Here is a 25,241-nt window from a genome sequence, read left to right as displayed (position 1 = left end):
CTCGGAACTGTCGAAACATAAAGAAATAAAGAACCACTTGAGGCGATAAAACAGATGAGGCATAAACTCAATCACCTGAAATGCTTCTGGGCAATTTTCCGTGTATGTTATTCATCTACAAAATGTTATTCGGTTAACTATCCCTTCCCATTGTACCCTATAGGGGTTTTAATTTCCTTGTCTGGACAAGATCCTAAAGCAAAAAGACGACCCCGGTTCGAAATCCGATCCGTAACCGTCTTCCCAAAACTATGAATATTAATTTTCGTTATCGGTTTTGCACAGTATTTTAAAAAACAAAACATTCTGTATTTAACTTTGCTTATCGTGTAAGTTACTGTTCCCAGTCAAAGCAAAAAAAAAAAAATCCTGTTAGGTGTGTAATTAATCTTTGGTGACGATACCACCAGCACCTTTCCTGTTGGTGGAAGGTGGAAATTCCATCACATTCGTTCGTGTTGACTGGAATTTGTCAGTCCACCGGTTACACAGACGTGGACAAATTTCTGAAATTCTTGTTACGTGATGTACACCTGACGCTTAACTATGCGGAATTCATTGGGTGGGAAACACGACGGCAATGTCGCTCCAACGCGGTCAAAACATTCTGACACTGAAAGATATGTAGTTTTTATTTCGTATTCCATGTTGTATGAAATTGCGGTAAATTGTTTACGCCTTACGGAAAGTAGTACGGGGTTAAATGCATTTACGAAATTGTATTTCATCACTTTCGCGGAATCGCTAGTGAAACCTGAAGGACTATATCGATCAGCGGCATCAGTTCTTAGAATACGTTCGAATGGACCACATTCTTCTAAATGTTTTTTTCTGTCAAAATTTAGTTTAAGTAATCATTTATAGTCGTGTATTATGTAAGCAATGCTTACATAACCATGGATTCAATCTTTATGTTACAATGTTTTAATATGACAAACGTTCATCTAACATTTAGCTATGTAGTACTGCGAATCGGTCTAGAATGTTCCACAAGGAATTATCAAATTCTCTAGACAAAGTGAACACTGAGCCAATCAGTAGCGGTACATTCTTTCTCCACGAGGGGTGAGGGTCAGATATTTATACACTCTCAGCTCAGGTGCGGTAAATACTATTTGTATAGGCCTAAACATGAAAACAAAAATCGATAAACCACCCACCTTTTTTCCAACCTACACCCCCTGCATTTTCTTTGAAATTTTTCGATCGACCTTGCTTGACACCTTTGCATAGCTTACTTGCATGGTTTGTTGGGTACACTGTTCACTCGTGCTTCAGACTACTAACGAAGCATTAAAACTCGGCCTTGTCGAATAGTGTCACAATTAGCCTCGTATCAACAGCCGATCGTGACAGTGTTTTTTTAATTTGTTTCGTGACCAACAGTCAAATGAAGGTCATTACCGAGGAAGCTGTGGAATCAATAAGGTGCTATCAAACAGAACACAGTTCGTCGCAATTCGGTTCGCCCAGTCACAACGCGATGAGCCTCAACACAATCGGGAATGGCTCTTGCCGCAGCTCGCCGTCTATTATTAACCGCAAACATCAGCGGTTAACAAACGTTGAAAATAGATCCGATGGAGGCGGAATCTGGTCTTTTCACGACAACAAATGGCACCTGACTTTTGGTTAGTAAGAGGAAATTCATTTAAAAATCTGATTACCTATTCCCTCTTTGTTACACATTATTCAGATGATGGAGAAGAAGTCAATTTGCTGTACTCGAAACAGGAGGTAAATTTGAATATTAATTGCTGTATTAAATCAGTAATTTTTCACGCAACTCTTCGTGAATTGCAGGTTTTGCCTCTTCAGGATTTTGACGGTGAAGTCAGACCGACCATTGACGTCGAACAGTTTCTAGAACAGTGCGTCCTTCTTCTAGATGATGAAGCGGCACAGACTTCGACGCCTGTGGACCTGGTTGATCTTCTACTTGGCAAAATGGACCTACCAGTTGCTGTAGTTGAAGAAGCCAAAACAATTCTCGTCACCCACGACATTGGTACTTAAATCAACTTTCACTCTATCGACTGAAATAACATAGAAATTGAAATTTTAAGTTCCATCCTTGGCTAAGACAATTCAAGCGACATACAGCACAAGGGACAATGTCAATATCTTTGATTACGACGAGTCTTGGCTCTGCACAATGTGAGTTAAACTTTGTCGTCACATAAACAAGTTAAAATAAGGAAATTCTTTTAAAGGGGTGACATTCCATCATTGGCACAACGTCGTATTGCAATAATGAGGCTGAAACATCCAACAAATATGGGAGAGACTTGCCATGATGTCCAGTTGTTTGTGCTTATCTTGTGCCCTGGCAAAGAGGTAAGATGAACAGTCTACCGTAATGACTGAATTAATTACATAATAACTGTAACAGAAAGGGACGAAAAATGGGCTAGAAACAAGTCGTACATTCGCCACTCTTTTGGCCGATGTAAATCTACGACGGCAGCTGTTGGAAGTGACCAACGAAGAGGAATTCAAGGAGCTCGTGTTAAAACGAGCAAAAGAGCTTGTCATTGTACAACAACAAAGCCGTTCATCCGTCCATATCAAAGTGGACAGCCTCCAGTCGATAAATGAGACGAGTTGTAATAAGGTACATGATGTTGAACATTTTTTAATTCCATCTGCTTTAAAACTTTTTCTTTGCGTAGAAAAAGGTAAAGAAATTCTGTCAATTTGGACAAGGCATTCGAGAAGATCTTTGTCGCCGTCTGCCCCATTATCTTTCAGACTATGTCGATGGTATCATTGGTCCCAAAACACCACAGAAGGTCATGTCTACCACTTTCTTTCTTTACTTCGCTTGTCTACTTCCTGCCATTGCGTTTGGGGTGCTAAACGATCACAACACTAACGGAAAAATTGGTATACTCTTTTTATTTTACAGCTGTTAATTATCTTAATTATAATTTTATTATTAAGGTGTCCGCAAAGTTATTGTTGGTCAAACCATTGGTGGTTTGTTCTTTGCCTTTTTTGGTGGTCAGCCATTGCTGATTATGTTGACAACAGCTCCATTAGCACTTTACATCAAAGGTATATGTTAAATTTTTGTATTGGTAGGATTGAAAATGAATTAACAAGATAATTTTGTTTACCATCAAGTCATTTCTAGTATCTGCGACGATTTCGAGCTGGATTTTTACGCCATGTATGGATGCGTTGGTCTCTGGTGCGCCTTCTTCCTTCTCTTGTTTTCACTGTTTAACGTTTCACGGTTAATGTGCTGGTGTACTCGTTCGACCGAGGAGATTTTCGGCCTTTTCATTTCAATCGCTTTCTGCGTCGATGCGTTCCGTGACACGGCTAAAAGTGAGTTTTTTTCGCATCCGCTTACGTAACATTTTAATCAATGAAACATTTTCTGGATAACAGATTTTCAGAAGAATTACAGCTCGCCTCAGTGTCGAAACGATAACATTGGGGACGTTGAAAGGAACGTTAATTCGACCTTAACTTATTACTTGTTAAATCAGACACAAAACGGCCATCACGATGTCATTGCCACCGATGAGCCCGTCGAATGCAATCAGGCCACTTCGGTGCTGTTTCTATTTCTGATGCTGGGCACCGTCTGGGTTGGCGTTTTCATCTTCAATTTCAAAAAAACGTAAATCAAATTACAAATTTATTTTGAAAAGCGGTCGAATTCAATTTTTTTGCTTTTTCAGGCCGTTTCTCTCGACCGGCAAACGGGAAGCTCTGGCCGACTACGCGTTGCCGATTGCTGTGCTCACTATGAGTTTTGTTGGTTCCTTTTTATTTCAAGATGTCAAAGGTAGACTTCTCTTTGTTTTGATGTTACAGTTTAATTTACTAAAATTCATTATCGTTGCCATTTACAGCGGAGCCTTTCCGATACGACGATAGCGACAGTGTTTTTACGGTGACTCCGCTGGAACGGCTGTCGGGATTGGCTATAGCCGGTGCTATGGGCTTGGGTTTTGCTTTATCCCTTCTCATTTTGATGGATCAGAATATTTCATCGGCCATGGTCAATACCCCTTTAAATAAGTAAGACCTCTTTCCTGCCAACTATTCTCCCATGTTGAAATTCATTTTCGTTTTTGCTCAGTTTGAAAAAGGGACCGGCCTATCATTGGGATTTGTTTGTCATGGCTATTTTAACAGCTGCTTTGTCAGCTGTTGGATTGCCATGGATGCACGCTCTTGTACCTCATTCTCCACTACACGCCCGTGCGTTGGCCGATGTCGAAGAGCGAGTACATCAAGGACACGTCTACCAAATGTAAATTCGAATCCAACCGCCATTTTCAGTGTTAATTCAGTGTTTAAAATTTCAATTCATTATTGATTGCAGAATTGTTCGAGTGCGTGAAACCCGATTAACTGTTCTGTTTTCGCACATTCTCATCGGCTTGTCGATTCTTTTGCTTCCTTATCCATTGGCCTACATCCCACCAGCCGTTCTCAACGGCCTGTTCCTCTACGTTGCCATCACGGGTCTCGGTGGCAACCAAATGTTTGAACGCATTATGCTCTTCTTTACGGAGCAATCCGCTTATCCGCCAAATCACTACATTCGTCGTGTTCCGCAGCGTAAAATCCATCAGTTCACTGGTTGCCAATTGGCCCAGTTGCTGCTCATGTGTCTGTTTGGCTTCGTGCCATGGCCTTACATGAAGATGGTCTTCCCGGTCATTCTCCTCTCGTTGTTGCCCATTCGTCACCTCGTCGTTCCTCGTCTCATAGAACGCCGTTTCCTCAAAGCGCTGGACAGTAGCGAGCATTAAAGTTCCAGCAATTCCGGTGTCGGCCCGGATGTTCAGTCAAGTATACAATTCTTAAATAATTCGGACATTTAAAAAGAGTAGTAATTTTAATTTAATTTTAAGATGCTCGTATTTCTTAAATGTATATGAACTAAACGCATTAGAAACGTGTCGTTGTTTTCTGACGTTTCGCTTTGCGTTCATCTGAGGTACTTGATACAATTTTCGAACTTTACCTGATCTCTCTTGTTCCGTTAGTCGTACGAGCAACAGTATCGTGTTATTCTTAAATTGTTCGTCTTGTATTATCATACTGGTGAAAATCATCAGCAGGTCACGGGCGTGTTGAATTATCTGTCTATAATAAGTTGCGTGACACGAACGGCATTGGAAGAATGTGTTGCCACGAGCATAGACAAATGCTACTTGTTAGTGGTTTTTATATGCGAGCGGTGTCGCCTATTATGACCGTGAAATGCCGAGCGTCGAGTTTGATGAGTCACATAAAATTCACGACACGAACGATGTTGGTTATTAGACCTTGTATTTGTTATCGGCTTTGTAATGAGGACATTTGAATTCTACTCTCTACTCCCCATTCAATAAGCGTTAACTCCACTTTGCTGTGAAAAGGACAATACCGTCCAGTACCGTAAGTTTGTTAAAACTGAAATGGCAAACACACCTCAATGGACAACACGAAGAACTACCAGTTTGCTGCTTAATGACATGTAAGAAATAACACAAACTGTGATAGTGTTAGCTGACCGTTTAATTTCACTTCATTTTCCAGGTTTTAAAATCGATTGGACATTATACGCCATCAATCATCGTCTGGACAAGGGATTCAAAATTTTCTCGGCGGCGAATTATCTTCCACTTGTTACCATCGACCATCACTTCCATGGCCCGTCCTCTCATATTGTAATTAGAGGCCATGGCTATCCCGTAAGCTCCTACGTCCATTATAGCCAACAGTTCGCCCTTGACAGGCTGTTGTGTCAGACGGCGATCGACGGCCAAAAAATCGCCAGACTCGCACACCGGCCCGACGATATCATAAATGCCTTCCTGTAATGAAGGAATGATAACTAATCAATTATCGTACGGATTAAATTCATGGCTATAGTTACGGAGGAATCAGTTTTGCGGACTGGTAAAACGTGATGATACGCCTGGTAAAAACTGGGACGTATTAGATCATTCATGGCAGCATCAACAACCACAAACTGTTTGCCACCGTCGGGGCTCTTCTTAATTCCAAGGATTTTGGTCACCAAAATACCTAAGTTGGTTCCATAATTGTTATATTTCCAGTACAATAACTGTTCGATCTTCAGAAATTGCATAGATTTCTCGCACCTGTGTTTCCAACAATCGATCTTCCAGGTTCAATTATCACTTCCACGTCCAGAGGTAACAACGAAGTGATAGCTTGAATGAGATCACCTGTCGATGACAATGGTGATTGTCCTTCGCTAGTCCCGTGATAGTAATCAATGCCCAAACCACCGCCGATATCCAGGTATTTTAAGTTATTACATCCTTGGGTTATCAACTAAACAGGAATTTTAATAAAGTGAACTCAAAACGTTTGGAACAAAATACTTTTTGGCGGATGTCCAAAAGTATTCGGGTCACGGTGGTGTAAACTGCAGCGTCACGGATGGTGCTTCCAACATGGCAATGGAGTCCGACCAATTGAATGAAACGCTCGGCTTTCAAAAGTTCCAAAATCTTTTAGAAGTGGAAAACGTTCACAAGAAAATTTCATTCCAAAGTTTTGATTTTAGCACCTGATCGAATTGATGCAAAGGAATTCCGAATTTGCTGTTCTTTAATGCGGTGCTCAGGTAAGAATGGACAGGTGTACTGGACTGTTCTAGTCCCGGATTAACCCGAATCAACACTTTGGCTGGCTTCTGTAATTCACGAGCGACGCTAATAATATTTTCAGCATCAAAAAGCGAATCTACGTTTAGCATGCAACCGTTTTTCAGAGCCAAGCGGATCTCCCAGCTACAATCAGAAATTTTCTTATTGCATTTGGACATAATTAATAAAAACAATAATAGTCCAAACATTTGTTTGCCGTTGCCGTTTAGGAGAATCATTTCTGGAACAAATCCGCTATTCAAAGCTGCTTGCAATTCGTAGCCGGACACAGTAACAGCTCCGCAATTTTGTTTCCGCACCAACTCCATCAAATGGAGATTTGCATTTGCCTTTACGGCGTAAAAAATGTGTATTCGATCGAGCATTTTAGCTGATTGAATCGCATTTTTATATCCCTTAAAAAAAAATGAATGAATCAAATGTAAATGGTAGCGGAGGGAAAGGATAGAAATTTACTTGGATATTGCGATGCAGTTGCGCTTGACTGTAAATGTACAGGGGCGTGGCCGGTCTGCAATCATCTTTGCCACTCGGTGCATTCTCTAGTTCGTTCTTGATATTTAAGCGCAATTTGAAAAAGAATCAACCTGGATTAACCACTAGGAAGGCAAGTGTAAACTTACTTGAATTAGATGCACAGGTGTATTTTCACACAAAAAATCATCGTTTAAATAATAAAAAGCTGTGGGCAACTGAATCTGAGAAGCACCGGGCTCCGCCATGTTTTTACTGGATTTCAAATGGTTATCAACGGGTATTTGTAAAGTAATTCATATCAGTGGAGGTAAAGAACAAACAATAGAGCCAACTTTGGAGCGGGTTTTGACTCCTCTAAAATATGGCCTAAAAACAGTATGACCAGCAAACGGACAATGATATTGAATAAATTGGACGGGGTACTGCTACGTTGTCATTGCTGCTGAATTCGACATGTCTTTGATGAAATCAAATTGCACTTGTTCCAGCTGGACAGCAGGCGTTTCGTTTAGGGTAAGTTCCTTGATATAGTTATCGAAACTGCTGATGTGGCGACTAAGCTCTTTCTTGCAAATAGTTTCAGCTCCTTCAGAAGAAAAAAAAGGTAAAATCCAATAAAAACAATATCACAATAACCGGAAAGGTGACGAATTACTTTTAAAAACTGAGCCACAGTCTGACAAGGTGAGCTTCTCTTTCTTCCAGTTGTCATAAATAAAAAATAAGATGGCTGTATAGCATATAGTGGTGACTCCCAAAACAGTCTCTTTTTCCTTTATCATTCTAGAAGTAACCAAACCTAAAATTAACAACTGATATTTCTTTAAGCATTATAACAAACATACCTGTCTAAAACTCCATCTTTTAAAGCTTTCAGTACAATATTTGACACATTCAAACTCAAAACCATGAACGGGAAACCTTGACTAGGACTATGTGAAAGGCTCACTACATTGGACATGAAAGGCAATGTTTCAACACACAAACACACAGCCAATGGTTGCAGAAGGCCTAAGATTCCAACTCCCCTAAAATCTGTTGCAGGGTCTACTCCCTGTAAAAACACATGTGAAAAGTAAATTAAACAGTCTGAATGATAGTGAACTATAGAAATAAAGTACCTGAAATCCAACTATTTCCCAGTGACTTCCAAGAGCTGCAGGACTGTTTAAACCAGTAAGTTTATTGAACAATGTGGAGATCATTTGCATGTGGAGCGGATCTTCATGGTTAAATGGGCCTGCACAAAAAAAAGAGTAAAATAATTATACTGGATATTTGGTAAATTTTAAGATCTTACACTTTGAAAGCTTTATCAGCACAGATTTCTCATCAGATAGCTCTTTTGGCAGCAAATTTGATTTGGGTTGCAGGAGATTGCAGAAGACTGATAACCAACCATATTTTTCTGGTGGCTGAATATCCTTCATAGAGGAAAACATTTCATTTGAAGCTGCAAAACAATTAGCACATCTTGGGCACAATACATACCACTTCGTGGTCTACATTTTCACTTTTCAGGTGGTTCCAAACAGTATCTAGATTCGTGATGTGGGTCATTACGATGCAGCGTGAGTACTGAAGCGCAGTTGTAACAATCCACCTGTTGTATACTAATACATATTCTGCGTTGACAAGTGACTAACCTTCAGCAAACATATGGCAGGTTTTTTCAGTATTTTCTTCGAAAAACTGTTCTCGATTCCCTCATCACCCCTATGACTAACGCAATGAATGTTTGTTATGGTCCAAGAGTACCATCTAGCGGTAAAATGATTACAACTAACGGAATAAATTCCGCTTTAGTGTTTATAAATTTGTTTAATTGAATACAATTTTATTTAAAACGTCCGCAATAAATTTACGAATTAAAAAACCACTAATTGAATGGTAATTTTTAAAAGTTATACATAAAGATAGAAATTGAAAAGTCAATGAAAGATTGTCAGTGTCAGTGAAACGACAATCATCATGGGTCGTTGCCACGACCGTCGAAAATGCGAACGATTAATAATGATCCACTGCCGGGTAGCAATTTCAAAAAAATAAAGACTTCGAAACCCGTGCGTTCATAAAGAGCTATCCAATTGCTTAAACGTGACCTTGCGTTCTGTTATATAGGAGGTGATGACTGAAAGAAAAGTATAGGAGGTTACGCCCACATTAAACGTATACGTTTTTGGGATTACCTTTCTTAAAATTTTTGTTCTTTCTCATAATAATGCTTTATTAATACCAGTTAAAACAAACGAAGGTTACATTCGCATTTGTCTCGACTGCTTCTACGCATACATTGAAGAGAGCGATAAGATCGTTAGCATCAAATATTTCGACAACCGGTTTCTGTGACGGAAATCACTCTCCGATAATTTTTTTTTCTTTGCCAAGGTCAATGCTTAATTTCAAAGTGCAACTATTCTGTTTTTAAAAACAATCAGTTTTCCTTTATTCGACAGTAAACTAAAGTTTAGCACAAAAGAGATTCGCATCACACATACATTGGGAATTAGCTATGTTTGCATTCGAAATTTGCACTTGCTTTCGTTTCGTTGCTTTGTATACCTTGACTGTGGCGACAGGAAAAGTGGATTAGCATAATGAAAACGAAAATTTTGTCATACAGGAAAGCAGTTCAGGTTGGCAAACCGCTGGCGGGCTCATCTAAAGGCGGAGTAACATAGTCGAACGAAACATGTTGTCACACAAGGCAAGCAGTTCAGGTTCGCTTACCGCTGGAGGCCTGTTTTTCTCACATGCGTTGAGGGACGTTCGATGAGTCGCAAACAGCACAATCGAACGTTTGAAACTTGTTGGTTAATAAGTCGGCGATTCGCAGCCAACAAAAGAGTTCTGAATCATCTGTGCATCTACATTTTCCCATTTCTCCTGGCATTTCAGAAATCCCTTGACAGGTAGGTTTACAATTAAGTAGTTATTTATTTAAAAAACTAACAATCCCTAAAAAATTTTAAGTTGAAATAGCATAAGAAGGATACGTTTTCCCTTCTCGTTGCCGTGTTTGACAAAGTCCCGGCAAAGCCATAGCTATTCGGGCGATGGAATCCAGGTACTACGTGAAATTGCAATCTATTTGTAGCTGCATAGTGATATATATGCATAAAATGTGTTAGTTGGCTTAATTTTCATGACCTGGCTATTCGACGGAATCGATGTTGTTTCAAACGGTTCGTCGTGGCAGCAATCATTGGCTGTTGCCTAACGTTTTTATCAAGACACGTCATGGTCCAGCAACTAGAAACACTGGAGTCCACAGAATTTCGGTAAAGCCCATACAGTTATGCCAATCAAACAGAATCGGAATTTACGCCCAGGATTCAATTTACTTCAACTCTAAAATTTATCACAGGAAATTTATTTTCATGAAAACTCACAAGTGCGGCACTAGTACTGTCGAAAACATCATATTCCGGTATTTTAAAAAGCTCGTCCACTTTAATTCTGATTGTTACTTATCTCATTTCCTGATGCATTTATATTTATTTGTATTGTAACGATTTACGCAGGTTTGCATTGAAGAATGAACTGAACATTGTATTGCCCGAAGAGGGCAGCTACCTGTCGAGAGATGAGCTTTTCGACCATAACTCACTAAACACCACAAAATGGAAGGATCTCAATTTCGATATATTCGCGTTGCACAATCGCTGGAACAAGATAGAAGTTCTGGAGCTTTTGCGCGAAGATGTGCCGACCTTCACCATAATTCGTGAACCCGTCGAAGTCTTTGAATCCTTGTTCCACTACCTCGATCCTAAATTGAAAAACTTCTACGGCGTCCAGGATATTCACGATATGGTCCGCACTATCAAAAACGCCACGTTATCAGATGTAGTGGAAAAACGTTATTTGCGTCATATTGGGCGCAACCAAATAGCCTGGGATTTGGGGATATCGCCCGACCTCTTCGACAACGAAACCGCCATAACGGAAGAAATTGAACGTTTGGATCACGAGTTCCATCTTGTGATGATTGCCAACAGGATGGACGAGTCCCTCATCCTCTTGAAGCAATTGCTCAACTGGCCTCTACAAAATGTTGTCCACCTAGATTTGAATAGGAGGAAGCCGGAAAAGTCTTCCAAGTTGAGCGCTGCTGAGAAAAAGGTGCTCGAGAAATGGTTAGCAGCTGATGTCCAGATCTTTCAATATTTCTCTCGTCGGTTCGACGAAAAAGTAGCCGAATTCAATTGGAAATATTCGACATCACCAGCCGGCCGTCTTGACGTCGATTCTGCCATTAAGAGACAGACTCAATTACTGGAGGAAGCCAACAGTCAGCTGTATGATCGCTGCGTAATCAGCGAAGTGGGCAATGAAGAGCTCGTCAGCAAATACAAAACTTACAACGACAATATCATGGGGTACTCCATCAACGAGTAAGTGTTTTAAATTTTGCTGTAACATTCCAGTTAATCAAATACTCTCGATATTATTGCAGGGAACAGGAAGATTGTGGTTTGTACGTTATGAGCGAACGCAGTTTTTTGAGCACCTTCAGAGACCTACTTTTATCAAAAATAACGACAACTTCCAGCGTATTCAAGTGGTTTTGATCAATAAAAAGTCGAGCAAATGATTTTATGGTGTCCAATAATATGAGATTATACAATACATTGGTTTTTCCTGATGCTAAAGCCCTGATTAACACACAAGCACAAAGCGACAGTTGCGCAGTTTCGCTTTTTGACAAACTTGTCAGCTATTCTCAATCATAAAAAGGAGGAACGTTTAATAATCAATCAGTGCCGCAGCTAACAAGCAAGCACTAAATAATTGAGGCCTGCAGGCCAAAATCCGTACATCCATGAAACCATCTTGTGACTTTGCGTTCTGTGCAGGTGGTTGTGATTTAAAGAAAATTGAAAACGTCCGTGTTAGGTGTGTGTGTTTTGAAAATTCCCCTTTGAAAACCACCGAAATATCCGGACAAGCCAAAAATGCAAAAATGGAAGGATAAACATCATAAATTAAAACCAGCAAAAAAAAAAAAATGAAGGTTATATTCACATTTGTTTTCATTCCGCTTTCGTGCATCCGTCAAAGATTGCTATCATAAGATCATTGCAAATTCTAAGACGACCACCTTTCGTGAATAAAAACACGACCAAATTTTCTTTGCCAAGGTCGATGCTTGATTTCAAGGGCAGCAAAGGGAACAGGGTACAGGTATGGAAGGGTTATCACTCACAATTATTTGTGTATATACCCTTTCATTAAGACAATGATGTATGCATTTGCTTCGGGGAGTAACAGTTTACTGCACCGCACGTGATTGTTTCTTTAGACCTAATCTATTCTACTTGGTTAGAGCATATAAAACAGAGCTAGTTCGTACACAGTTTCAGTCCGTCAAGCTCCACGAACTCTTGACATATAGAAAAACAAATTTTAACCACAGCTGACATTATAAAGCAAAATGCTGAAAGCGTTCATTTTCCTTTCCGTTGTTTACCTGTTTTCACAAGCCAGTTGTGCTGAGTGGGACGACATTAACTACGACGAAGAACTCGGAGACTCGAGCAGAAAGGCAGTCGAGTCCTCTCCCAACTCATACAAATTTCTCGTTTATCCTTGGCAACAATGGAATCCCCATTTCTACCAGCCAATCGCTCAAAACCTACGTATAACAAAATCGAATTTCCTAAATCATAAATCATCACAAAAAACTAGGGCTAATCCATTCACTTGTGTCTTCGATTTCTTGTTCTAATTTCACTAATCCCAATTTATACGTTGAAAACAGACGTACCGATTGGTGACGTAGACCATCCACTCATCAATGGCGATTTGGATGGCCATTCCAGTCTGTTTCGGCAATTCGGCTCTCTTGAAAGTCCTTTCTTTCCTTCAAGCCCATCGAGTCTTCCTTTAAATCCATCAGGCTTTCCATCGAATCCGTCGCTCTTGCCCGTCAGCCAGCCCAACCCAGCTAACCAACCATTCGATGCTGTTATTATCGAAAGCGGAATACGACAAGAACTTATTGGCGAAAGCTGCAGATCACTATCTAGGGAGATGGGTAACTGTTTTGACAGTACAACGTGCACAACAATCGGTGGTCGAGCCAGTGGTTTATGCACCAACGGCCTCGTTTGCTGCATCAGTAAGTTGTAGATATCACTTTTGTTTCATTGTTTGACACGAGAATAACACGTGATTGCTTTTCTGTGGCGTTAAAAGATGCGGTGAACACCTGCGATGATGGATTGGCACGACTAGGTGACACAGTCACGTTAAACAATACTTATTGGCAATCACCGTTAAGAACATTCGCTACGTCTTCCAGCTGTACGTTGACAGTCAAGTTGGACTCGACGTTGCCTGAACAGAATAACGTGGCCATTTGCCAAGTTCGGTGAGTATTCGCACATACGAAGTGTCATTTATCATCATAATTTTCATTTATCATGAATAATCAATTATCTATATTTGCATAGGCTGGATTTGGTTTTGTTTGAGATCTCTCAACCAGACGCTCAAAGCGTGTGCGCTAACGATTATTTTGACGTAGCCGGAGCTACTAATATAGTCCCATCCATATGTGGATTCAACAACGGACAACACAGTAAATCAATAAGATTTAATTTGAATTAACCTCCCCCCTTTTTGAGTTTACACATTTGGGATTTTCTTTTAGTGTATCTCCATGTGCCACCCTCACCGACTGATGTTCAATTGACGTTCAATTTCGGACCGTTAGACACTGACGTTCGCCGTTGGAACATTTTAATTGCCATGATCCCTTGCAATTCTAAACTCCTAGGTATAAACAGCATCCATTCTAATTATTCCAACTTACTGAGAATTCACGATGCTAATATTTGAACGTTTAGCGCCATCGGATTGTCTCCAATATTTCACCACTCGTACGGGAACCGTAAAAACGTTCAACTGGCGAGATGTTACGGGCACGGACACCCGTCAATTAGCCAATCAAGGATACAGCATCTGTTTCCGATCAGCATTGACCCAGGTTCGTTTGCAGCAACGTGAACACGGACCTTGATACGAATATTATTTCTAACCACTTCCAATGTGTAGCGACAATTGTGTTTGACACCGTGCACCGTAGTCACGACACAAAAGGCATTCAGTATCAGCGTGGCAAGAACCGTTGATATAGCGGCTACGGCTACCCCAGGTGCGAGTCAACTAGGCTCCCTTAACTGCAATAATGACTTCCTCATTATTCCGGGTGGTTTCAATATCGGCAATCCTACGCCTGTGGCCAACATGGCTTTCGATCGCTACTGCGGAGAGAGACTTAATGCCATTCCTGGAAGCACTTTATCAACCACCGTTTGCAGTAAGTTCTATAGCGTTTTATTTTTAAATGTATTTTTTAATAATTTTATTTTGCCTTTTCACAATAGGTATGGTAAAGCCGTTTAGAATCGTGTATCACGCTAATCGTGACGAAACGTTGACTATACCAACGGCGGACACACTAACGGCCGGAAACATCGGATTCTGTCTCAGTTTCCGTATTCAATAATGAATTTTCTTATGGTCGATGTATAATTTTTACTCTGCCAATTTGCCATTTAAAAAATACTATGCGCATTCGGTGATAGTTTAAAACAAAAATGGGTCTTATGTTTATTGAGTTGTCGGTTATGTATTACACGCTTTTGCACCTGTATACTGCATCTTATAGTCTTACGTTAAATAAGATGATAAACACATTCGGGATCTAAAGGAAGATGATGACGTTCCATAACGATGTCACTGCCCGTTAAAAGAAAATTGATTTAAGCTTAACTAGTGTTCAGTTTTGGTAATAATTTTGTGTTTTGTATGCGACTTTTCACTGGCCCCATCCATTCTTGAAAATGATCACCTAACCTCTACACTTACTTTTGTCCTTGCATATTACCTGAGGTGTGGAACGCTTAGAGTCGTGGAACAGAAAATTCGAAAAGGAAAAAAAACGTTTGTGTCGTTTATCCTTAGAATTTAGAACATTTAGAAGCTCGAGGTATGAAGCATAATACCTTTTCATCTAAAACTCTGCGTTTAAAAGTGGAGGTAAATAACTGAATTGACATTCAACTATACAACAAATTCCTTGTCGCATGTCTACCAAATTTAGAGAACTAAGGAAACATGAAAATACGCTTTTAATTATATTCGATGACCAGGAAAGCTACACGGGATTGTCTACCATGTCAATCACTCATCACAACTCCGTACAGGTATGAAAGAACGTTTCACATACGTGTTTGGGTCAGCGTTCTGCTTACGTATTCAGTAGGGTCAGTGTTTGATTTCAAGGGCACGTAGAAATTTACAGCCCCCCGAAGGGCTGCTCACTCCCAATTGCTCGATATATGCATTTAAAAACATAATAATCTATACACGCACTTGATTTGTGGCTTGCAGGTGATTTTGCGTGTGTAATCTTCTACCATAGGTGTTTTCAAAATTGCACCTCGGGAGTATATATAAGATGAAGGGAAAACCGACACTCTGTTAGTGTTCCACAGACGTTGTTCTCACGCCCTTGACGCAGAAAATCAACGCTATTGAAATTCCCAATTTTTAAAAATGTCTAATTTTTGCCTTCTACTTTCAATTGTTTTAGCGTTGGCCTACAACTGCAACGCTTGGGATGACGAAAAACTGTTAGGCAACCTCAGAGAGGCTCTAGCAACTCATCGTTCGTACGCTAATCCTTACGTGATGGCCCGATATCCTTGGCGACGATGGAGTCCTCTTCCCAACTATCTGACCAACCGAATTCCATGTAAATATAATTTTTAATTCCATCGTGGTAATGATAATAATTTGTCTTTTTCACGCAGCCATCAATCCCGTTTTCAACAGCGCCCATCTATTTCGACAAGGCAATGAGCTTGAAAATCTTTTCCCTGGCCATGACTTAGATACAGGATTGTCCATCGAGTCGGACGATATCCAAGATATTGACACACGTCAACTACTGGGCGGTCAAGGTGAAAGCTGCAGATCACCGACCACCAGAGAAATGGGTATTTGTTTGGACAGTGGATCGTGCACATTGGGTGGCGGTCGAGCCAGCGGATCGTGCGCAACTGGCCTCGTCTGTTGCATCAGTAAGTTCATTGAATTGCAATTCGTCGTTATTGTTCCACGTGAATTTTAATCGATTTTATGTTCACCAAAGATGTCATCAACACTTGTGATGACGGGTTTGCCAGACAGATTGACACCATCACTGTTAACAACACTTATTGGCAATCACCAGTCAGAACGATCGCTCCTTCGTCCAGCTGCACGTTGACGGTGAAACTGGACGCGACGTTGCCTTCACAAGCAAATCAGCCAATCTGTCAAGTTCGGTTAGTTTGTTTTTTGTTTTCTCCTTCTTGCTGTCTAAATCAAACATCTAGAGTGCTAACGCAACTGAATTCCGTAGGTTGGATTTTGTTTTGTTTACAATCTCGCAACCCGATGCCGAATCGGTTTGCAATGGCGACTATTTCGAAGTATCCGGAGCCACCAATACAGTCCCGACTATTTGCGGATTTAACAACGGGCAGCATAGTAACTATATTCTTCTATTACGTAACCAGAATTTATCTTTAAACGCTATATGTTTTCTTAAGTGTATCTTCACGTTCCACCGGCACCTAACGATGTTCAACTCACGTTCAACTTCGGACCAGAGGAAGGCGAAAGTCGTCAATGGAATATTTTGATCTCCATGCTTCCCTGCAACTCTAGAATTCTGGGTAAAACATTTCCATTTAACTAATCTATATACCTGATTTGTAAGTATGTTAAACTGGCCTTCTTTTATTCCCCCCAGCACCACCCGATTGCCTGCAATACTTCACTACCCGTTCGGGCAGCGTCAGAACGTTCAATTGGCGAGACGTTACTAGCAGAACTACAAGGCAGTTAGCCAATCAAGATTACAGCATCTGTTTCCGTTCAGGACCGACTCAAGTAAAATATTTTCGTTTCAATTGTATACAACACACGAGCTAAACGATTTCGTCTTTTACATACAGAGACAGTTGTGTTTGACACCGTGCTCGGTGGTGACAACCCAGAAAGCCTTTAGCATCAGCGTACCGATTACATTCCCAGCTACGGGAGCCGGAGTCGTTACTCCCGATGTGAGCCAATTTGGTTCGCTGAACTGTAACAACGATTTCCTCGTCATTCCCGGAGGTTTTAATCTTGGAAATCCCGCCGGCGTGCCTAACATGGCGTTTGATCGCTACTGCGGAGAAAGACTCAATGCTCTCCCAGGAAACACAGCATCAACCACCGTTTGCAGTAAGTTCCAGCAGCTCTTGATTTGTACACGATTTAAGTTTGAATGCTTTTTGTTGTGCGCCATTAGCTACGATGACGCCGTTGAGAATCTTCTACAGAACCAATCGTGATGAGACGGTAACTACACCTACCGCAGATTCGACAACAAATGGAAATCGCGGATTCTGCCTGAATTTCCGCATCCAGTAAACGAAAATCGTTGCCGAATTTACACCTTTTGGTGATGGGCTTTTCAGCAAATAGTATTTGGGGATATTTTCGGTGCCGTTATGTCTGAAAGATATGCAATTACTCGCAATCGCGAAGAATACAATTTAATTGATACTTACATATAGTTTTGGTTTAGAACTGCGTTTTCTACGGACATTTTTCAAAGATGGCTCAATGCAAAGGTGTTGATGACCCTTGTTTCAATGCACGCAAGCGCGTGGTGCATCAAGTACATTCGAATTATCTTTGGGCAGGTAGACGAAAAAACGAATCGTATGCTAATTGCTGCCCTTGGTAAAAGAAAAAATGCTGGCTAATCGGTACAACCGGGAGCGTTGAACTTGGCTCTCAAGATCGTTATACAGAGAACTGAGGAGCCCAATTTTTTATCCATTAACGACGTATATTAGCGATGTATCAAAATTTCCGTCTGAAAAGTCTCGAAGCAACATCGTTACCTGCACAGTTTGGCCGTTCGTTGAACCATCAGACGTCCACACCAAACAGGTTTTCGAAAGGGAATCCCACTGATGATGATGGGTATGCTAGCAATGACTAACGGGCTGTCCTATGTACAACACCTATAATTAAGCATGCAAAAACAATGATGATGCTGCAAGATTTGATGCGGATGCAAAGGTAATAGTAATTACAACAAAATTACGAATGAGAAATTAGGCAACCAGACACGGGACGCAAACATTCGGAATCAGGAAGAACCTCACGGAAAGTTTGTCAGTGACATTGAACTTGACCCGAGATCACGCCAACGATTCAAGTCAACCATTGCGTGTTTTGTATTACATTCACGCAGGTAGACAGTTTATACTGAAAGCAATTTGTTGCTTTTCAGACATTGAGCGTTCCACGTCATCGATGTGATCATGCAGATATTATATATTTAATTATACTTATTGCATTCTGAGGTAGAGTATTATTTAATTTAATGAGCGTGAGCATCTCATTACTGACGTGAGGAACACAATGATCGACCAGATGAACGATGAAGATTTCTTTTTAAACGCTGTGCTCTTCGACTCGTATTTCGTGTTCCAGCGTCACAACAAGATGACCGATTGCATTTTGCGGGCTAAGGTCGTCATTTTCGTTCCAAGGGTAGAAGTTAACGAGAACCCCTCGTGCATGATTGGGATGAGACGGGGAACTCAAAAGATACAACTTCTTGTGGTTGGTATGACTCACTCCGCCTTCTGCACATCAAGAATGCACGCCAATCATCAGCTAGGCAAGGCTATATAAGCTAGAGCCTTTTTCACAATCTTTTCCGATCCTTTGTGTTTCAAAAATTGTGCTTAAAAATCTCGTCGCGTTTGCCTGTAGATATACAATTACATAACAGAGAGAAGATGGCAAAACTTGGTTTATTCCTTTTGATCGTTGCTTTATCGAATCAAACCAGTTTGGCTTGTAACGATAATAAAGCCGAGCAGTTACCGGGGACAAGGCGAGAGCTGAATGATTATTGGGTAGATTCCAATGGATTTCCTCCGCCTTCTTTGACTCCTCTTTACTACCATGAAGCTTCCCCTCCAGGTATTTAATTCAAGTAAACTTGAAGCCTTCAACAGTTACGTACTTTAATGTCCTTGATTTCTTTTAGAAGCGGCAATCTCATATCAAGGACGATCATCTTTGAACCAACCCAATCATAACGCCAAGACATTTAAAAACTATTTCATCAACAGTAAGTATAGAGCAATCAATCATTTGTATAAGCGTTTGTAAAAAAAACAAAAAAACAAAGACATTTGAGAGAAAAAAGGGGTTCATTTCATTGTCTTTTGCAATGAACAGAGAACGCTGATGGCAAAGCAAGTGGTCGTTTCGCTCTTGGTGGTTTGAGAGCTTCTCTAATCAACACGGGCCTCTTCAACAACAGATTCACGCCAGCCAACACGTTCAGACCTCTCCAAGGACTCGGCAACAAAACTCCAGTCGCTTTGAATCCGAATTTCGATAGCCTTCTCACTACTTTCGATGGATGCACAGCACCCAATGGCGAATCCGGAATCTGTGCTCCAGGAAACATTTGCTCTTTGTTCGGTGGTCGGCCCAGTGGTTCTTGCATCCTGGGAAAAGTTTGCTGCATCAGTAGGCCTTCAGAAAAATTCAACTTGATTGATTTCAGTCTAACAATAAAAACATTTCTCTTTTTGGACGTTGCTTTTAAATATAGATGTAGTTCCATCGTGTGGTGGGACTGCCAGTCTCAACAACACACACTGGCAATCACCTGCAGTTCTCAGCGCTCCCTCGACGTGCACGTTAACTGTCAAGCTGGACGCAACATTTGTAGAGCAAAAGAAACCTATTTGCCAACTGCGGTAAGCATTTAATATTGAAAGGTTTAAGAACAAAAATGATTCGTATAATTCTTTTTCTTTCCGCAGATTAGATTTTATTTCATTCACCACTTCACAGCCGACAGCTGGAACTTGCACGGACACTTTCCAAATTAGCGGATCGACTAATACAGCGCCGATTATCTGTGGGGACAATAACGGGCAGCACAGTAAGCAAGATTGAATTTCATATCGGGACGGATAACGTAACCATTAAATTTTATATTGTATAGTGTACCTTGACGTCCCATCTTCACTCAATGGTCCTACCAATGTCCGCCTCATGTTCAACTTTGCAGCTGGAACTGGCAACAGTCCACGTACGTGGAACATTAAAATCGCCATGCTTCCGTGTGGAGCAAATTACCTCGGTAATCAATTCACATTATCACAAAACGAACTTGAAGAGCATTAAAATAGTCAACTCTTGTTCTTAAAATCGTAACCAATAGCTCCGAGGGATTGTCTTCAATATTTCACTTCGGCTACCGGCATCATTAGATCTTTTAATTGGCGAGATATCGCTGGAGTTGCTACTCGCCAACTCAACAATCAAAACTACAACATTTGCTTCCGGACCGAAGAAATTGATGGGCAGGTCTTGGAATTATTTTCTTTCCTTTTCCGATAAGCATTTGAACCGAACGTTTTGGGGGATGTATATAGATTGCAAACCGGATATGTCTGACGCCATGTACGATAACCAATGGAGGAGACGCCTTCTCGATCACGTCAGTGCCAGGCAATCTTGCTAATTCCGCCGTGGGAACAACAGGCCCAAATCCATTGCCACCACCGGTAGCCACAGTTGCAGTTTGCCTGTACGATTTCCTGCTGATTGCACAAGGTACAAACCCAATCAATGGCCTCGTAGCTGACCGTTTCTGCGGCAATCAACTGAATCCGATTCCGGCCGGTGCGGCAGTCAGCGTCACAGTTTGCAGTAAGTTTGGGAGAACAATAAATGCCGTTTGGAATTTTTTAAGGAACTTTGGTTTAATATTTATTGGAATGTATTGCAGCTCGAATAAGACCGTTCAAGCTGACCTATCAGACTGATAACACCGAAGGCGCTGTGTTTGCCAATAATCAGGGAATTATTATTCCGGCGTTTGGCGATGCGGGCAACGTGGGCTTCTGTCTTGATTTCCAACAGAGAATAAATTAAACGAATGCAAATTTGTGCGAAATAAAAGTCTTTTGGGGTCAGTGCTTCCTAGTCTAAACAAAATTTAGACACATGTCAAAATAATTAACGAGATGCAATAAACTGAAAGAAAACAAATATTCTCTGTGTGTGTAGATTTGATTTTAGTACTCACGATAACATTCACGAGCGCGTAATTCACATTTGCTGATGGCCAACGATTATACGCCTTGTTCGATGATAATACGTTTTTTAATGGAAACGTTGCATCTCTTTAGACTTATCTTTTAAAAAAAATATATATATGGGTAAACGTTAATTTCAACGGCTACCAAGGGAATTTCGGATTACCAACACATCAACATGTTTCAGTTGAACTAGAAGCTATATACTGTATACAGCAGCTATATACGTATTTCTCATCAGAGGATGTTGCTTTATACAGATGGGAACGAACTTTGAGCGACGGTCTTCACGCAAACCGGCTCCGATGTGAAACAAGAAAAGGAAAGAGGGCACGACAAGCTGCTTTAGATGCGAGAACAATTTATTTCATAATAACGGAGACTTTTTAATTGTGATTAGTAGTTGGCAAATCATTCAAATAATTTTAGCCTGAAACCATAATCCTATATTATAACTTTCAGTGCACTCTAAAGAGTTGTCACGCCTTCTGGCAAATGAGGAAAAATCCACTGGAAGACAATTTCGTATTGCACCACCCCGAAACAGCTAAATAGAAACTACTGTTCTTAACCAGAAGAATGCCGTGGTAAAATAGACAAAAGACATGGGCTAGCGGAATAACACTTGGCTCGTTTAGTTTGTCCTGTGCTGGAAATCGAGACAGAAACCAACGTTGTCAGGTGCATCGGCGGCCGCTGCAATTATGGCGAGCGGAACATTGGCAGCAATCGCAGCCTCAGTGCCGTCAGTCCGGTAGGAAAGCATAAACGGTCTGATTCGAGCTAGTGACGCAATGTTCAACATTAGTTTAAATAAAAACTGTGATGAAAGTATTCCCTGTGACTTACTGCAAACGGTAACACTGGTAGCTGCTCCATTTGGAGTTGGGTTCAATTGGTTGCCGCAAAAGCGGTCGGCAGCTAAACCGGTGGCTGGATTTACACCGCCTGCGATGAGGAGGAAATCGTTCAGGCAAATAGCCTGTGTACCTGCAACATTGGTAGCACCGACTGCGGAAAGTAGTGCGGCTGCTGCTGCCGCAGCTAATTCGGCTGCTGTAGGTGCAAGAGGGTTAACAGGTGGTGCCGCAGGCGGCCGTGTGGTGATCGAGAAGGCGTCTCCACCATTCGTCACTGTACAGGTGGAAAAGCACACCTGGTTTGAAAGCTGTGCGATGTCACCGGGCATTGTAAAATAGAAAATTAGGTGGATGCGAAATCTATGCTGATGAAAGAGAATTGAAATAACCTGTTTGTCGATTTCTTCAGTCCTGAAACAAATGTTGTAATTTTGATTGTTTAGTTGACGAGTAGCCGGTCCGGGAGTGTCTCTCCAGTTAAACGATCTAACCACTCCGGTAGATGACATGAAGTACTGAAGGCAATCCTTGGGAGCTGCAGTTCAAACAATCAATTTCCATTTAATGTATACATTGGAATGGGATTATTGGGAAGTGTGGATTTAATTACCAAGATATGAGGCTCCACAAGGAAGCATGGCGATTTTGATGTTCCACGAACGTGGAATAGTTCCCGTTCCAGCAGCAAAGTTGAACATCAATTGGACATCGGTAGCTTTAGTGGCTGACGATGGGACGTCGATATAAACTAAACACAAATAGAACGAGCAATTATGAACTATCTGCTGTGCTATTTCTTGATTTATGTCACTAAATAACTTACTGTGCTGCCCATTATTGTCACCACAGATGACCGGCACTCTGTTCGTGGATCCTCCGACTTGAAAAGTATCCACGCAAGTCCCGGCTACCGGTTGCGCGGTCGTGAACGAAATGAAATCCAAGCTGAAACCGCAGTTGGAATCATTATTCTAACTGCCCTTTTTTTTTTTTAACATATGATTCGAATTTCCTCAACGTACCGAAGTTGACAAATGGGTCTCTTTTGTTCAACAAACTTGGCATCCAATTTAATGGACAACGAACATGTGGTGGGGGCGCTAATCGTAGCCGGTGATTGCCAGAACGTGTTGTTCAAAGTGACAGTGCCACCGCACGCAGTTATCACGTCTGTTTTAGTTAAATCGATGATCGCTATCAACAATTCTTTAACAACACAAGTTAACCTAAAAACTTACTGATGCAGCAAACTTTTCCCAGAACGCAAGCGCCGCTAGGTCGACCACCGAACAGCGAACAGATGTTCCCTGGAGCACAGATTCCGGATTCGCCATTGGGTGATATGCATCCATCGAACGTTGAGATTGGGTTTTCGAATTCGGGATTCAAAACGACGGGCGACCTGGTGCCCAGTCCTTGGAAAGGTCTGAACGTGTTGGCTGGCGTGAATCTGTTGTTGAAGAGGCCCGTGTTGATCAGAGAAGTTTTCAAACCACCAAGAGCGAAACGTCCTTCCGCTTGGTTTTCGTAATCAGCATTGTCTAATAAATTCAAATTGAAATTAGTTTGATGAAGATTTGTTGACGAAAGATTAAGCTTTATTATACTCACAGTTTCTGATATAACCTTTGAAGGGTTCGATTTTAAATTTGGGTAGGTTAAGACGGCTACGTCCTTGATACGGAACGACAGGTTCTGCAATTGAAAATCCAGTTCAGTTGTGTGAAAACCTTAAAGGGATTTCAATTAGCTAAATTGTTTTACCTGATGGAACAAAAGGGTTTTGCTGGTAGTATCGGGAGTCAAATGTGTTAGGAGTGTATCCATACGCAGAGGCCCAATAATCATCTGAATCTTGTCTCACTGTCGCGAATTGTTCGTCGCTAGTTTCGTCGCAAGCGTGACTTGAATTAGTGGACACTAATACGACGAACAGGAAAAGATTAAGCTTCAACATCTTCGCCAATGAACATAAATCTTCGCACTCCAGCTGTAATGAAATGATTCCGCTTTTATATATACCCCAGGAGGTTGGACTTTTGGATTTCCCAGGTAGGACTTGAAGCTTTTTTTTTTCAACGGCCAATGATTGCCAACTGTTAATATAATCGGTACTGCTATATTCCGTCCTTGAATTCAAGCGTTGACCTCTCTGGTGGAAAAATGGCTCTCTCATTCATCTTGCACTTTGTTTATCCGCCTATCATTATATTCCACAGATTCCGTGTGTCATAATCAATTATATTTCCCAAAGTCGTGCATCCTCCTTCGTGTCACTAACCCTCTCCTACGGTTATCATTTTAACATTATTAAATTTCAATTTCGTGCAGCACATACTATATATAGTCAGAAACTACAGGCTTAATGATTCGCTTATACACTGAATCCCGTTTTTTTTTTTTATTTGAATTGCAGGCGTATGTTCCCTCCGCCACACGCATGGCAAACATATTGTTACAAAGACCACAAGAAACACATTTCGACATTCTCGTTCGTGAAGTCCGCCGGTCATCCCTTCCCAATGCAATTGGTATTAGCGTTCTCCAAGGTAATAAGACGAGGTCAGACCTATGGCGACTTTGAGTATACCGGAAGAAAAAGCTAAACGTCGTGATTCTTGATGGCTGTAGAACTTGAAGGAACCATTTTTGACGATGGCTGCCGTCATCGGCTCAAAACCGTCCGCTTTGCGGCGATTGGAATCTCATAAAATTAAGCTCATCAAACGATGTGCAGTACTCGATCAATCACAATAAGTGGACGACAGTTGCACGAAGCGCCGTGCCTTAACCTTTGAATTATATTCGTTCATCATAAAACAGGAAAAAAAAAATTAAAGTAAGAAGTGGAATACTCTCTGTAGACATGACGGTGGCAAGCACATTGTACTTTCTAACGAAATTCGTTTTTTTGTTGTTGTTGTTGTTTAATTGATTTTTTTTTTTTTGCATTTTAAATGGCCATATTGAGATGACGCATACGCCACTCGGATTTAAAGTTTTATGAGATTTAGGTTTGTTCAACGGGAATAGATACATTTGCGCTGCCCAAGTTGAATAAT

At 41.0% G+C, this 25,241-nt stretch overlaps 8 protein-coding genes across 10 annotated transcripts; 5 read left to right on the top strand and 3 right to left on the bottom strand.

The window, feature by feature from the left end:
- Positions 1-1,237: 1,237 nt before the first annotated feature.
- On the top strand, positions 1,238-4,989 carry LOC116920523 (sodium bicarbonate transporter-like protein 11). Of its 2 annotated transcripts, none has more exons than XM_032926644.2 (14): positions 1,238-1,631; positions 1,697-1,737; positions 1,804-2,008; positions 2,067-2,157; positions 2,214-2,337; positions 2,393-2,614; positions 2,679-2,886; positions 2,944-3,057; positions 3,127-3,333; positions 3,397-3,631; positions 3,693-3,799; positions 3,867-4,035; positions 4,097-4,270; positions 4,343-4,989. In XM_032926644.2, exons 1-14 carry the CDS (start codon positions 1,391-1,393, stop codon positions 4,773-4,775), a joined length of 2,571 nt encoding a protein of 856 aa, XP_032782535.2. In that variant the 5' UTR covers positions 1,238-1,390; the 3' UTR covers positions 4,776-4,989. The 2 variants fall into 2 exon arrangements, with proteins under 2 accessions (XP_032782535.2, XP_032782534.2); XM_032926643.2 differs by having other exon boundaries at positions 2,673-2,886.
- A 519-nt stretch (positions 4,990-5,508) lies between these two features.
- Positions 5,509-7,410, bottom strand: LOC116920541 (diaminopimelate decarboxylase). Its single transcript, XM_032926670.2, has 8 exons — positions 7,274-7,410; positions 7,107-7,202; positions 6,837-7,045; positions 6,551-6,773; positions 6,363-6,491; positions 6,117-6,312; positions 5,888-6,039; positions 5,509-5,825 (listed from the first exon to the last, which is right to left on the bottom strand). Exons 1-8 carry the CDS (start codon positions 7,370-7,372, stop codon positions 5,568-5,570), a joined length of 1,362 nt encoding a protein of 453 aa, XP_032782561.2. The 5' UTR covers positions 7,373-7,410; the 3' UTR covers positions 5,509-5,567.
- LOC116920550 (ELMO domain-containing protein 3) lies at positions 7,274-8,876 on the bottom strand. Its single transcript, XM_032926698.2, has 6 exons — positions 8,619-8,876; positions 8,428-8,551; positions 8,249-8,367; positions 7,973-8,181; positions 7,783-7,910; positions 7,274-7,713 (listed from the first exon to the last, which is right to left on the bottom strand). The coding sequence occupies exons 1-6, from the start codon at positions 8,685-8,687 to the stop codon at positions 7,553-7,555; spliced, it is 810 nt and encodes a 269-aa protein (XP_032782589.1). The 5' UTR covers positions 8,688-8,876; the 3' UTR covers positions 7,274-7,552.
- A 981-nt stretch (positions 8,877-9,857) lies between these two features.
- Positions 9,858-11,776, top strand: LOC116920546 (galactosylceramide sulfotransferase). Of its 2 annotated transcripts, none has more exons than XM_045171888.1 (6): positions 9,858-10,039; positions 10,110-10,194; positions 10,259-10,408; positions 10,495-10,557; positions 10,652-11,524; positions 11,587-11,776. In XM_045171888.1, exons 2-6 carry the CDS (start codon positions 10,184-10,186, stop codon positions 11,699-11,701), a joined length of 1,212 nt encoding a protein of 403 aa, XP_045027823.1. In that variant the 5' UTR covers positions 9,858-10,039; positions 10,110-10,183; the 3' UTR covers positions 11,702-11,776. The 2 variants fall into 2 exon arrangements, with proteins under 2 accessions (XP_045027823.1, XP_032782565.2); XM_032926674.2 differs by having other exon boundaries at positions 9,859-10,039; positions 10,101-10,194.
- Positions 11,777-12,480: 704 nt separating this feature from the next.
- On the top strand, positions 12,481-14,790 carry LOC116920539. The gene is made up of 8 exons (XM_032926668.2): positions 12,481-12,769; positions 12,892-13,251; positions 13,329-13,503; positions 13,586-13,713; positions 13,786-13,911; positions 13,982-14,121; positions 14,190-14,454; positions 14,522-14,790. Exons 1-8 carry the CDS (start codon positions 12,565-12,567, stop codon positions 14,641-14,643), a joined length of 1,521 nt encoding a protein of 506 aa, XP_032782559.2. The 5' UTR covers positions 12,481-12,564; the 3' UTR covers positions 14,644-14,790.
- Positions 14,791-15,611: 821 nt separating this feature from the next.
- On the top strand, positions 15,612-17,742 carry LOC116920535. Its single transcript, XM_032926663.2, has 8 exons — positions 15,612-15,894; positions 15,953-16,222; positions 16,294-16,468; positions 16,546-16,673; positions 16,736-16,861; positions 16,939-17,078; positions 17,144-17,414; positions 17,482-17,742. The coding sequence occupies exons 1-8, from the start codon at positions 15,696-15,698 to the stop codon at positions 17,601-17,603; spliced, it is 1,431 nt and encodes a 476-aa protein (XP_032782554.2). The 5' UTR covers positions 15,612-15,695; the 3' UTR covers positions 17,604-17,742.
- A 1,157-nt stretch (positions 17,743-18,899) lies between these two features.
- On the top strand, positions 18,900-21,274 carry LOC116920538. The gene is made up of 9 exons (XM_032926667.2): positions 18,900-19,178; positions 19,246-19,329; positions 19,440-19,736; positions 19,822-19,969; positions 20,036-20,157; positions 20,221-20,358; positions 20,440-20,585; positions 20,654-20,930; positions 21,010-21,274. The coding sequence occupies exons 1-9, from the start codon at positions 18,992-18,994 to the stop codon at positions 21,153-21,155; spliced, it is 1,545 nt and encodes a 514-aa protein (XP_032782558.2). The 5' UTR covers positions 18,900-18,991; the 3' UTR covers positions 21,156-21,274.
- A 389-nt stretch (positions 21,275-21,663) lies between these two features.
- On the bottom strand, positions 21,664-24,180 carry LOC116919933. The gene is made up of 9 exons (XM_032925964.2): positions 23,944-24,180; positions 23,791-23,874; positions 23,418-23,720; positions 23,202-23,349; positions 23,003-23,124; positions 22,790-22,927; positions 22,569-22,714; positions 22,169-22,487; positions 21,664-22,102 (listed from the first exon to the last, which is right to left on the bottom strand). Exons 1-9 carry the CDS (start codon positions 24,134-24,136, stop codon positions 21,954-21,956), a joined length of 1,602 nt encoding a protein of 533 aa, XP_032781855.2. The 5' UTR covers positions 24,137-24,180; the 3' UTR covers positions 21,664-21,953.
- Positions 24,181-25,241: the final 1,061 nt, after the last annotated feature.

The sequence above is a fragment of the Daphnia magna genome, linkage group LG4 (genome assembly GCF_020631705.1).
Source record: "Daphnia magna isolate NIES linkage group LG4, ASM2063170v1.1, whole genome shotgun sequence".
In the NCBI taxonomy this organism is placed as follows: domain Eukaryota; kingdom Metazoa; phylum Arthropoda; class Branchiopoda; order Diplostraca; family Daphniidae; genus Daphnia; species Daphnia magna.
This window is presented reverse-complemented; position numbering and strand designations above follow the sequence as displayed.